Consider the following 13,506-nt stretch of genomic DNA (forward strand, 5'->3'; position numbering starts at 1 on the left):
AATTTATATAAATATAATAATAATATAATTTAACCCAATAATCTTTTATAATAAGATTACATCATCTTTTGTTAAAAAGATTTCTCAAAAATATTATCTCTTTTAATCCCTTTAAAAAAAAAAAAAAATTAAAAACGAATACATCCTAAAATGTTCAGCTGTATGGATTCCAACGTTTATATCTGCGTGCCAACATCGCGCTTGGAGGAAAAAAAAAAAATAAAATAAAATAAAAATAAAGAAATAAGAAAAGTATTTTTGAAACGGAAAACTCGCCAGGTACTGCACCTTGTTTCTTTTTTATCTGTTTCGGTGCTTTATCCGCTTCCGTGGGATCCTCGGCCGACCGTTTCGTGGGCTTTCGTCGTGGCACTGAAATATTTTTTCAAGGTTAGGTTTGCGAAAATGCTTGGAAAACGCTTATCATGACTGTCACCCGCGTCTTTGCGGGCACTTTTAACGCCGATATTTATCCGTGTACTCACTTCTGCTGATATTTCACAAGAATCAAAGGTATATATCGTTCCTCGATCTCTTGGCGCCAAAAAAGTACAGTGCTCCAAGCCTCGCGACTGTTGCGCAATTCGCCGAGTATGACGAGGAATGGCACGCATGGCACCAACAACGGCCTTCAATCGTTGCGATCGATTCTCATTGGTGAATTTGAACGTGGCTCGCACACGGAAGTTCAGGTAGAGGGCTAAAGTATACGGCAAAATCCGCGCGAATTAATTTTCGGATTGAGCAGTTGATTGGTCTGCCACTAATCAGATTGGCTTTTTTTTTACGCGTAACAAATTAGTCACGCACACCTTTAAAAAAAAAGCGAGGCCACACTTTTGGCTGAATCTCGAAAAATTAAATAAAGCTAAAAATAAACATGTGAGTTGTGTGATTTGTAATTCGTAAAATGTAATTCGTACAACGTTAATTAATTTATGTATTGCGTATCGAATATTAATGTTCCTGTAGAGACTCTTGTGTTTGATTTAATTTTACTAATTTAATATTTTATATTATGTAATATGATAAATTGAATTACATATTATTGTATTTTTAATTATTTTATACATGGTTTTTATTTTATTCTTTAATTAATTTTTTTTTATGTTTTCAGATTTCAAATGGTATTAAACAAAATCTATATGGTACGTATTATCTTAATCTCATTCGTTCAATTTAAGTATTCAATGAAAGCACATTTAATGCACATGTTCGAGAAAGGGAGTCCTAAGGGAGCTAACTTGGTTGCCGCTCGATTGCCTTTTCTATCCGCACGCAATTGCGCGGCAAAAAGGTATATTGCATCTCATAACGTGCACTTGAAAGTAATCAAAGTGAATTTTATTTGTAAAAATCGCGAATAATACTAATACAAATTCTTATAAATATCCAATAAATTTATTACATCTAGAAGGGGATTAGAAATTTTTTAAATTAATTATCAATGGACTAGTTTTCAGTTTACGTCGTTAATCGTTCTATTCTTTAAAACATGTTTCAAAGTAAATTTATTTTTAATTTATAACAATTATTTAATTCAAATTCAAGTCAAGCTCGATGTTCTTTTTTATACTACACGAGTTTGCATATTTGTAAGTACGTAAAAGAAAAAAAGAAAAAATAAATAAAGCGTTACAGCTTCGTAGATCACGGTTAATATTTTCTAACTTTACCGCGGTAAATTAATAAACGAAGGTAGACGCATGTTTTCACAAATATTACGACGTGGCTTTATAAAACAGACTGCCGTGCGTTAAGAAACTTTCGGATTCCGCGGTTTAATATCCCGAACCGGTTGCCTCTTTTCGGCGAACGGATTAATAACTTGATACCACGGATCTTATAAGAAATTAATTTTTTTATCACAACCGCCGTCCATCTTATCAATGACGACAAGATTAAAAAAGATTTAGAATACGAGTCACGGACAGTTCCCTTTTTCTAAAAATAAATTTTTACGGAACTCAGGTGTACACGTATACCGCTGACCATGCGAACTTTCTCGGACAATTCATCTTCTGTTCGGCGCGAAAAGTCAACGGAGGTGCACGGAAAGTTTCAAAGATCGAAACCGCAGCGCGCTCACGCACATTGCGATCGGTTAAATGTGGTGAGCATATTTTTCGTAACACAATCAATCTATCAAAGTGACGTCATCACGGATGACGCAACGAGGAAAAATTTCAGCAGCGGGAGAGCCGCGCGGATCGCTGTCCGATTGTTTGATAAATTAAACCAAATTAAGCTCGTTGGTAGAAAAAGAGGAAAAAAAAAAAAAAAAATTTGCGCTCGCCGCTCATTTTGTGTATACAGTCTACGTCAAAAGGTCCGCGACCGCGGGGGTTGGAAAAGCGGGGAAATTTAGCACGGGGCTTGCGGGAAATTTGTTATCGTTCGGCAAAACGGCGCGCGGCGGTCGCGATTCGCAGCGGAGCGCGAATTAACGCGCGGCGGAGGATGACCGCGAGGGGTTCGGCCTCTGCCCCGTGCGGAAGGGCGGACGCGCGGTAGAGCGCAGAGGGTGCCGGCCGGTTATCAGAGGGGTCGGATACGCGGAAGCGCGCCAGTCGACGGCGAGACTTCGCCCGCGCAGCTTCCCCGGTTTGTTTCTCCCTCGCCATCCCTTCGACGACTGGGTTCCCGTCTCTCATTGTCCTCGTGCGATTTACACCCCTCGCGATCGACGCCGCGAAACCGCCGGTTCGCCCTCGGCATTTTTTGCGAACGTCCCCGCGAAATATTTACGAGTGGAGGTCCACGTGACGGCCGCAGGGAGAGAACGCGAAGGCCGTCAGATCGAGAGTGGCAACGACGACGTTAGATCTTCGCCTCGGCAGACACGATCGTTTGATGTAGAGCGAACGAGGATGAGGACGACAAAGACGACGCGCCGATTTTTGCTGCTGCTGCTGCTGGGGGGTGAGTAATTTTTAATACGCGCTTACTCTCAACTGGTGAACGCGCGTGAACCCTCGTGCGAAAGGTTTATTAAGAGAGAAAATTAAGTCTCATTAATTGAAAGCAATTTGAGTCGACGTACGAAAATGAAACCTGTCTCGGTGTTACGAATGCATTTAGCAAATGTACACGAATATCTTTCGATTTCTTGCGGAAATTAGAGACGGGCGAGTTTGTCCGTCTGACCTAAAGCTGCAAAACATTTTACGAATTACACAAGCTGGCGGATTAATCTTTATTTTTTACCAAGTAAATTGGTTACGTCGCAATCAAGTAGACAAAAGAGACGCGAACGTGATCTTGATTACGTCTCTTCTTTGCCTTCCGTACTCGCATCGCCGTGACGACGAGTTCTCGGCGGCCTTGCGACTTGTTGAGCTTTCCTCGCCGGCTCTCTCGGTGGAGAGGAAATGAGGCGTGCGCCGAATTCGCATGAAAGACGGAATAGAAATTCGACTGGACGAGAGTGGATTGATTTTCCCGAGCGAACGAATGTGTATCAATGTCTCAACAATCCGACTGATAAACGTCGTAACGATTTATCACCGGTATTCGCCCACATGCTCGAAAGAAATCCAACACCGCCTTCGGAAAATTATTCTTATTTTGTCAATGAATGGCGTTCGTACATATTTGTTTTATTAAATATTACGAGAACATCTCTAAAACGTTTTGTTAAAAAAAAATCGCATAAGTCATATATTTTCCCAATGGATCCGCAAAGAAGCTTAGGAATTTCTAAGTGAATTTAGATTGCAGTAGCTATGATCAAAATAATTTAGTATCGAGACTAAGCCAGTTTGCTTAAAAAAAAAAAAAAAAATATGAGCGACGAGTCTCGTTTGGAGTAGAATTGACGAAACAGAGAGGCAGAAAGGGAGAAAGAGGAACACGAGAAAGTGTCTACGTCCACTCTTTTACGCGCCCTTGTAGAATACACGTTTTCTCTTTTAAAGTTTTTCATTCGGGGATGGACATTTACTCATCTTCCGTTCCGGTGCGCTTCAAAGTGTTCTTCGTTTGCGAAACGCGAGTGACGTTCGTTCGGGGGTCCATTTTGCGGCGCATTACACACGCGAAGACGGATACCGGCAATCGAAACAAAACGCAAGAAAAAAAAAAAAGAAAAAAAGAAAGAAAAGAGCCGCCGTTAACCTAGTTTCTTCGCTATCAATCATCACACGGTATTTTGCGGCACACGAGGCGCTGATAGAATTTCTGATGGAGATTGTGGAAAGATAGCTGCTTTTCGCGCGTTGAAATTATATACGAAACCGTGTTTGAGAAGTTTTCAGCGATTCCACGGAGTTCTCTAAAAAAAGCTAGACAATTCTTTTTATCAATTTTGAGATAAGATCTTTCTAAAAATGACGTACTTTTAACGTAAACGTTTCTCTCCTTTTTTTTTATTATTTTTTTACGATATTTTCATACCTGGCAATAAATCCTTATGAAAGAGTTTCCTTAAGCTTCTACAAATTTTCTAGTTTTTAATTTTTTCTAATGTGTTATTTATAATTGCATGTTAAAAGATCATTAATATAGTTGTAGAATGTAAAATACATGAAAAACCGAGCATAATAACTAAAAGAAGGCTATCAGGAAAATTGATATCATACAGTGAATTAAACGTCGACAGTTCGGAATCATCTCGATGTCCCTCTTCTCTTATTATTTTATAAAGTCACGCGACAATAGCTATTGTCAGCTCGATTTTAATTTCGCTTTACAGTAAAAAAAAGTTCCTCCTTCTCTTTTATTTTCCCTCACGACATATTTTTACATTAAAACCGCGTTATCATACAAACTCGAAAACTCGTGTTATTTTACGAGCGTGAATATTTGAGAAAAACGAATTCGCGCGGGAGATACTCGTCATGACAAATGAAACATTGTAAAAAAAACGCTGCATAGGAAATAAAAATAGATCGAACATAGTTTGGGGGGAAAAAAAATTCAAGCAGTCGATCTCGCGTGTATTAAATCGTAAAATTGAACGAGATGATAACGATGTTACGAGATCGGGTTCGAGGTGGCAAACGGCAATTCACTGCCGTAAGATTTAACAAAACGTCGCGATTGATCCCCTTAATTCACTCTGTCGCGGTGTCGGATCGTATTTTCCGCGTAAGCGCGTCGCAAATGACGCGACGGCTTCCCTTAGAAGCGCGGAATTATTCAAAAACCGCAGTATACACAGATTTCTCCGTTGACACGTCGCTGAAACGCCGTTCGATGAACCCACGCGAGCCCGCCAAAGAAGAACAAACTCGAGAGACACCGACGAAACGTACGCGACACGCGCTAGCACCGGTATATACGCTTTCGCAATCAGCGCGCGCGAGCGGAATAAAAGGGTTGAAGCCGTTGTGAAACGTTCGCTTGAAAAAGAAAAAAGAAAAAAAAAAAATAGGAGAGAAAAATATAGGTGACCCGCTTTCTCCGTTATCAATCATCGGCCGGGCATTCGGCGTAGAAAGAACAGGTAAGGCAAGCAGACCACCGATAGAAAATTCTCAATAATAAATCGCGTATACCGTATACTTCAACTCGAAATTGCGACGATGATTCTCTCTTTCTTTCTCTAAAAAAAAAAAAATAATAATAATATAAAAAAAGAAAGAAAAAGTTAAAAGTACATTTTTCACTCGTTCATCTGTATCTCGAAAAATTGCATTCGTAATTCATTACAATCAAATCGCATAGTATACATGCCTCCGTCGAAAAAGACCGTTGGACTGCACGCGGCAGAGGCTGGGAATAAAAACGGAAAAATAATATAATAATTTACATGAAAGAAAATAAAAAAAAGGTGGGTGCGTGTTCGGTATGGTCGTGTAAAGGCGAAGTCGATTTCTGTATGTACGTACGCAGGGATATCTATGCGCGTGCATGCGTGGAAATTCTGGATAGCATTCGTACCAAGATAATACTTGTGATCGCGGAAGTTCTATGCCGATAGAAAATCGTATCACGTCTACCGGTGTGCGTCATTCATCGTCCACCGAATCGTACAATCTGCTGCGCGCGGTCCATATTGCTTGCGGCCGGCAATTTGTCGAGCTTCTATAAGCGGAGGTTGACGCACCAATCGATAATGGAAATATCAGTTCAAACGGAATTTCATCTTCCTCTTTTTTTTTTTTTTTTTTTTTTTTTTTTAATATTTTTGTAACCGTGTTTAACAGATTCCTGCAATTTGTTTCCCGCGCCGTGTCAAAGAACGAAGTAATGATCAGAATTTATATATGTACAATAAACTCCGGGGATATATATCGCAAAGGTGCCGATTGTCGGCTTCTTTTTCATGGATCAATTATTGAAATTCGTAATATCAAAGAAAATTAACTCTTCCGCGACCCTTTAAAGTTTGTTCGAAACAACCGCGCGAACGAGATATTTTTATTCGTATTCTTCCGTCGGTTTAATTTTTTTTTTTTCTTTTTTTTTACAAATTAGATAATTGCGTAGATTTTTAAATAATTATTTTTGCGACAAATTTAATTGCAAAATAACACGTGGAACGTGCGATATATAAAATAAAGCGATATCACCTTTTTGTGCAGGATTTGATAAAGCCTCGATAATGTGCGTTAATATTCATGATTGCAGAAAAAAAAAAAAAAAGAAATATCCATCGACATTCGTGACACGTTCGACAAAAGCAGGCAGTAGGGAGGCCCGCGAATTGCGAGATTTCCGGGAGGGTGGGCGCGACATCGATGGTTTTCTGATTGACGAGCAGGTGCGGGGTGCATATCAAAAACAGTATTAATTAGCCGTCGAATCGCCGTTGATTTTCGACAAAGCGTCGTGCCGACGTGGCTATAACGCAGCTGTTCGAATGGCTGTGTTTATCAATTAGCCGCGGTGTACATACCGTCAAAGTAACGCGCGTATATACGGACAAAAAGTCGGCGAACGGGCCAATCGCGTTAATATCGCGATTATCGATCGCGGCACAACTGCCATTCCAGAATTATGAGTTGCAATCCTACGCTGTCGTGTATTACAAAAAAAAAATGTATACTGTATATAATTAATTGTGCAATTGGCTGTGGTACAACAGTAACCGAGGAAAATAGCAGAGCCGCGGAATCGTTGCGTTTAATTGCCGTCGAGTGGTGCACTTCGCGGCTTAGGACGATTGTATTTAATGATCGGGTTTCTTTATCGAGAGCAGGCTTCTCGAGATTCGTACTTGGCTCTTTCGCCACGAAAGGAGGAAAGCCCGGAAGAAAGTAGGAAGGAAAGAAACGGAAAGGTCTTCCTTCGAAGGAATGGCGATCAGCTATTCCCACCCGAAGATCTGCTGAATATGCATGAAACAATCGCGTATCTCATGCAATTAGCCGAGGGAAACCTTTTTTTTTTTCCTTTTTCTTTCCTCTCTGTCTGCTTGTCTGTTATCTCTTTTTTTTTTTTTTTTCTCTTGCCTCTCTTTCCTCGCGTATCTCGCAACGACTTCAAAATTCTTTCTCTTTCACGTCCGCTCTCTGTCTTTTTTTCGCTCAGCCTGTTTCTATCTTCCGGCAAACGAATGGTGGAATACTTGCTCTAATCAGAGCGCATTTGTGATTTCCGCAGGCAAGCACCACCGATGCAAATTGCATTTTGAATAACGCTGACACCGTGGACGCGGCCCAGTTCGTCGACCGATAAACGTGAACTTTTGCACCCTTATACGTCCCTCCTGTAACAACCCCTACGAACTCTATCATCCGTCCTTTCGTTCCTGCCTTTCTTTTTTGTCCTCGCCACCTTTTTCTTCCTTTCTCTCTTTCCTATCGTTTTTCTGTTGTAAACCGGGGCGTTACACGACATATCCACACTTCTTTTTTTTAACCACACCGACGGCTTTTGTAACGCTTTTAGTTACAACGCCGGATTTACTCGCAGCTGACGGGATTATCTTTTTAATTCTCTACACGTGCACCGCAAAACCGACGCGCACTGATAAATCGCTATTAGAGAAGAATCGCCGATGTGCGGCTCTCGCCCATTTTCGCGTGTTTTTCCATTGTGGTACGCGATTAAGTATTTACACCGATTACCGTCGCTGTTTATCTAAAAAAATATCGGAATCACTTTCGCGAGACTCATCACGGCCTAGTGTACGTTAGGAACGCGCTGTGAAACTACGATTATGCCTCCGTTACAAATATTACGAGCATTACGAAATACATACAGCAGATCGTTATACTAATGCAAAGAGTAGCGGGTGGAATTGCTCTGCAGTTAGTATCGCGAATTCAAGGATTTTACGTTAAGTGTCAAGTTATCTTAACGGGTATCCTGTATCATATCCATATTCTAATAAACCCGGCCTACCTCTAGCCGAAATCTGTCAGCTCGATGCTAATGCTCCATCCTGTGAGATATCTCCCTTATGAATCGTTTATAAAGTTGAAAATTAATTCGGCAGAATAATAATTCAGTGCGCATATATCACGCGCGTAAGATATTTAATATCATAACATAATTTTAATTGCTAAAGTATTTGTTGTAAAAGTTAATGGCAGATCTCTCGAGCCATCGGGTTTTTGGAGTTTTTTTTAATTTTTTAATTTTTTTCTTAATTTTATTTTATTTACCACCGTCAACTCTGCTTGTAACAATACTTAATAATCATAATAATAATCCGTTTCTCAAGTTATTCAATTTTATTCAGTATTTCGGGCTCTGCCGCAGCGGTATATAATATTCCTCTTACAGCCATCGTTGTAGACGAATGCCAATGGTTGACAAAGAAATATTTGAACATCCGCGCGAATCCCTCTCAGAAGTCCCGTAATTGTGCGCTTTGAAGTTCTTGACAAACACACCTTTGCGACGCGAAATGTGCGGCCTCCAAATCGCGTTTTAAACGTACCGAGGAGAAACTTCGTCCAGGTGTAACACGTCCGAGCTTTCAAGGGGAACCGAAGGGGAGAGAAGTAGACGCCGGGCGATCGCGAAAGCACATTTCGTTGACTCCGCAAACATTTTCCCTCGCGCGCGGACGTGTTTTTGTATTTTTCCGACGACCCTTCCTTTTTCGCCGAGAAAAGAGCACTCTGCGACTCGTCGCTATTCCTGTGTTCTCAGGAAACATCCCCCGTCCGCGACCGTATCCCGCCGTCTTCTGTCCCCCAATTAGTTATCTTTGCGCCCGAATATCGCGATAAGTCGCCGTCGATCGTAAAACAACTCGCGTCGCCGACAAGCGAAAATGGTTAATACTAAAACCGATACTAATAAACGAAACCGAGTACTACTGTTACTTGCCAGTGGCAAGACCGTCCGGTTTTCGATTCCCGAACTATTCCGCATTACTTGTTATTTACCCTTAAAGTACAAACGCGATTCTCAGGAGTTGCAAAGTTTTGAAAAATGAATCGGGATCGCCGAGAAATTGAACTGTTGAAATCGTAAGTTTTCCGATATGAGGCGCGGGGGATTGGTTCCCAGATACTAACGCAACGGCAGACGGCACACTTTCAATTCGAATACTATGTCATCGATTTGTCGACAACAGATATTCTCGCTTCCAACATTACCCGAGCCATTTGTTGGAAATAATGTCCGTCTCAGCGCGCACGAACACAAAGCGTATTAACTTTTACGGTCTGTGGGATTTAGTTTGAAATTAATTGAGTTATATATATATATTTTTTTTTTCTTTCTTCTTTTAAAAGAGAAAATTGCTTCTGGAGCGAAACTTTTGTTTCATATTATTAAAATGGCAGTTCGGAGAAAGTAGCGTGAAACAAGATGTGCTTAATAATTTTTGTTTTACTCTGTTTATCGTGAAAAGGTTCTTTTGTCTTCGCGCATGCTAATATTAATTTTCAGTGGCATGCGTCTCATATCGCGCGCTATACATATACATGTAAGGAAGTGATATTGCAACTAACAAGGGTGCGCGTCGCATGATATTTTTACAACCTGTCGTTACGCCACGCTGTAAAGCATTAAGATAACTTTACTGTATTAACTTGCAAATATTTTTCGCTCTGTGCGGGCATAACGAATTTATCATGGTAAAAGCGTATTCCGATTTTATGTGCGCTAAAATTCTACGCGGCATTCACGCTAAAAAAAAAAAAGAAAAAATAATAAAAAAAACTGCTCTCTTATTTGGACCCGGGTCCTGTTAGTCCGGTGACCTTTTTCAGCCGTTTCACGTTTCGATTGACATTTACAAAACTCAACATGCGCGCCGCACTTAGCGTTACACGCGTTAGACGCGTTACAGGGCAAAGCGGACTGTTTGTACGTGACCGAGCCCTCGTTAACGAACATTAGCCGACTCCGGGTGCGAGATATAGGCTAAAATTGACCTACCCTGCGGTTCGTGGGTGTGAAAGGGCGGAGTTCGGGGGCTTAGGGTCGCGACTCGGCACGCCGTATGCGGCGACGTAGGGCTCACGTATCCCTTGTCCTTCCAATTGTTTTAAAACGAATTAGCGCCGGGGAACTTTTGACGGGCGCAGAGAAACACCGCGGGGTCGGCGATTATTGCGATTAAATGTTACGGCGTGTACGGGAAATATACGCGACCGTATGTTTGTTCGTGTGTACGGCTGTATACGTGATGGCCACGTGGGTTCGACGGTAAACGTGAGTTATTAGATTAATTTCTGGCGCGTAATTTCTTTAAGAATATGTTTAGCTTGATTCTTATTTTGCTTTAACTTGATAAAAACTCGATTTGTAAATTTTACTTTTAATCAAAACTAACGGGACGCGATGTAATGGGCTGTAAAAGGTAAAAACCGCCTCTCAAAGTTAAATCGGTGTCCCTATCTTCGCGACAGCGACTCGTAAACCCCGCAAAACAGGAAGGTAGCCACGGACAATAGTGCACCAAGAAACAAGATGTCAAGTTGTAACAACCAGACTACGGCGTCAAATGAAAGATACACCGGCGCGACTGCAAGTTGCATCTGGTTTATATTCAAAGCTTTATCTTCAGTTAATTTAAATTGTATGAAAAATAAGAGCAAATAAAATAAGTACTTAGACTTATAAAAAATTGCTTATGCTACTTCGTGCGTACATAAAAAAAGTAAATTGCCTTATTATTGCCTTATTATACTTTCCTTTCGCCGGCGAAAAATTAATGTTAATAAATTTAAAAGTAAATTTAAATGCACGAGAAGAGTACACGTGTAATTTTGCTCAACTGTTAAGAATCCTTACAAAAAAATATCGATTTAAAATTTTCTTCTCGTTTTTGGAAAAAAAAAAAAATTCATCAAACGTACACAATAGCTCGGAGGGTAGATATAAATTTCCCTGCAAAGAATTCCACCGGGGAACTTGTATCGTTAGCTGATGACTTATCAGGCGAGATGCAGACCGTTTGCTGGCGAAACGCATAAACATTCCGGTACGGCGACGTGAAAGAGGAAACCGAAGTGCGACTCGTTGCACGACGTGTCAGACGTGTTGCTGGAAAGACTCCCGGCGGATTCGAAACGGGATTCAATTTCCCGAAAGGCGATCCTCGTTCCGCCGAGTCTCGCAACTCTCGCGCTATCGGCTTGACGGGCGAGCGAAGAGGAAACTGAGAATGTAGCTCTAAGAGAATGCAGGGTGTGGGATGCTGAGTAGAGACGAGCGACAAAAAGAATAGGAAGAACCGTGCGAGAGCGAGGTAGAATGAGGTGAGACCGGAAGTTCGTCGTGGATCCACGAATCGCAATGCGGGTCCGCGTCTCGGGCCAGCCGCCTCCTCCCCGGAAGTCTTTTAGAAGTTTGATTAAACTTCGACCGCGCGCGGAACGCGTGCTCGTGAAACATTGGTCTTTCCAGATTGCGAAGAGCCGAAGACAGATAAAAGACCGCGCGCTACGAGGTAGGACGTGAATCTTCAAATTTGAATGGAAGGTTCGACGAGATGTGGCACGGGTGATTCGTTCAAGGATAAAAGCCCGCGCGAGAAAAAGAAATACGAGGAAGCCGTGACAAACCGCGATATATATATTTTTCTGAAAAGAAAATCCAATATATATTTTATACAATAGCATCTCGAATCAGGCGATACTAGGAGGTATATGTCACTTCTTTTTTCCAACATTAAAAGTTACCGTTTTCTCGACTTCAATTTATTTCGGGATCTCTTCTCGATTCGAATTAACATCGACTTGAAAAGTTATATCCGACGTTATCTCACGACTTTGTTACGACAGGCACCTCTTTCGTTTTCATATTAAATTTACTACTTATGTCACTAATGGATCACGACACGACGCTGTGCGCGTGAAATTGTCAGTTAAATTGAGACCTCCTCGGTCACTTTGTAATGCTGAATTTCGCGGAGCGTCGGGGATAAGGCCGACCGGCGACATAAAGGTAGAACTAGAAGAACTCGAAGATACAGGAATGGAGATGCCGCGGATGTAGGAATGGAATTCTAATAAGTTGCGAGACAGCCCGTGTGCAATGTTAACCGAGTTTAATGGGAAAACACGGAAGAAAAGGATAATCTGTAGTTTCTCAACTATTTCTCTGTTCAAGTTTCCCGTGAGAACGTTCGCGCGATATTGGATGTTATCCCAGATGCACTAACTTCGGGATCAAACACGACAAATGGGAAAAGTTAAAATTAACGAGGCGAATGAATGTCTCCCATATAAAATAAAAGTAACATGTCCGAGCGCGTACGCAAAATGTAAGGAAAACGTGACAAAAAAAAAGCTACGCGATCTTGTTCATATTTTTCCTTACCCTTGCTTTACAAACGAGATAGTAGCGTGCGCTTGCACGAGCCAGTTTTAACTTCACTAAAGTATTCTGCATAATGCAATTTGAGATGATAATTTTATACTTCAGTTGAATTGTTTGTCTCCAAATATTCTGATTAAAAAAAAAAAAATAATAATAATAATAAAACTTTCGGCATAAAATTAACGTTAACGTAAAAAATTATATATGAGTGATACGTTAATTATGCAAAATTATTTTAATCTTTTGGAAAGCCATTAGAAATTTTCTCTGAAAGTGTACGATGCACTCGTTTACTCTTGTATCTTATCGTCTCGATATTCTTATTATTTTTTTTGGAAAATTATTCAATCAGATAACGGTGTTACTTTCGTAATTCGCATTTCATCGCGCAATTTTTGTTACAAACGACGCTTCTGTGCGCGCGGTAAGGAAAGAGTTGGAGATATGAATTTTCGAGGCTGAATCTGAGAGTATGAGATGCCGGCGAGTGTATCTAAAAATCTAGGAAACGAGATTGCGCGAGGGCAGAAAGCGCCGAGGAAGTATCTGGAATTTAAATGCGAGGTATAAAGCGAAATGAGTTTTACATGAAGCGATGAAGTCGCTGCTGATGAAATGGACACTCTTTCGCCGCAAATGGCGAAACGTCCTGCTTAAGGCGAAACATATCAAAAGCGAAAACCATGCTCGCGCGAGAAGCAAAAAAAAAAAAATATATATAGCGCTACATTTTATATCATTGTACTTATGTTATAAATGCATTTCATTCTCACTTCTATTCCATTTTATTACAGTCCATATTACGTTTTTATAATAGGCAGTAATAGGCGG

The 13,506-nt window shown here is 40.8% G+C and overlaps 2 protein-coding genes across 3 annotated transcripts in view; one reads left to right on the forward strand and one right to left on the reverse strand.

The window, feature by feature from the left end:
- The window catches only part of Rcc1 (Regulator of chromosome condensation 1), a 50,420-nt gene that overhangs the window by 2,108 nt on the left and 34,806 nt on the right, over positions 1-13,506 (reverse strand). Inside the window, exons 6-7 of the mRNA XM_070664372.1 lie at positions 486-700; positions 289-372 (exon numbers count right to left, since the gene is read on the reverse strand). Of these exons, the coding sequence (XP_070520473.1) occupies positions 289-372; position 486 (85 nt within the window). The 5' untranslated portion in view covers positions 487-700. The remainder of the gene's footprint in view (positions 1-288; positions 373-485; positions 701-13,506) is intronic.
- Positions 2,593-13,506, forward strand: part of LOC139107084 (kin of IRRE-like protein 3) — a 138,518-nt gene continuing 127,604 nt past the window's right edge. For both annotated transcript variants that reach the window (XM_070664359.1, XM_070664362.1), the window contains exon 1: positions 2,593-2,922. In XM_070664359.1, coding sequence (XP_070520460.1) covers positions 2,871-2,922 — 52 coding nt within the window. In that variant the 5' untranslated portion in view covers positions 2,593-2,870. The remainder of the gene's footprint in view (positions 2,923-13,506) is intronic.

This window comes from Cardiocondyla obscurior, linkage group LG12, assembly GCF_019399895.1.
Source record: "Cardiocondyla obscurior isolate alpha-2009 linkage group LG12, Cobs3.1, whole genome shotgun sequence".
NCBI classification, from domain to species: domain Eukaryota; kingdom Metazoa; phylum Arthropoda; class Insecta; order Hymenoptera; family Formicidae; genus Cardiocondyla; species Cardiocondyla obscurior.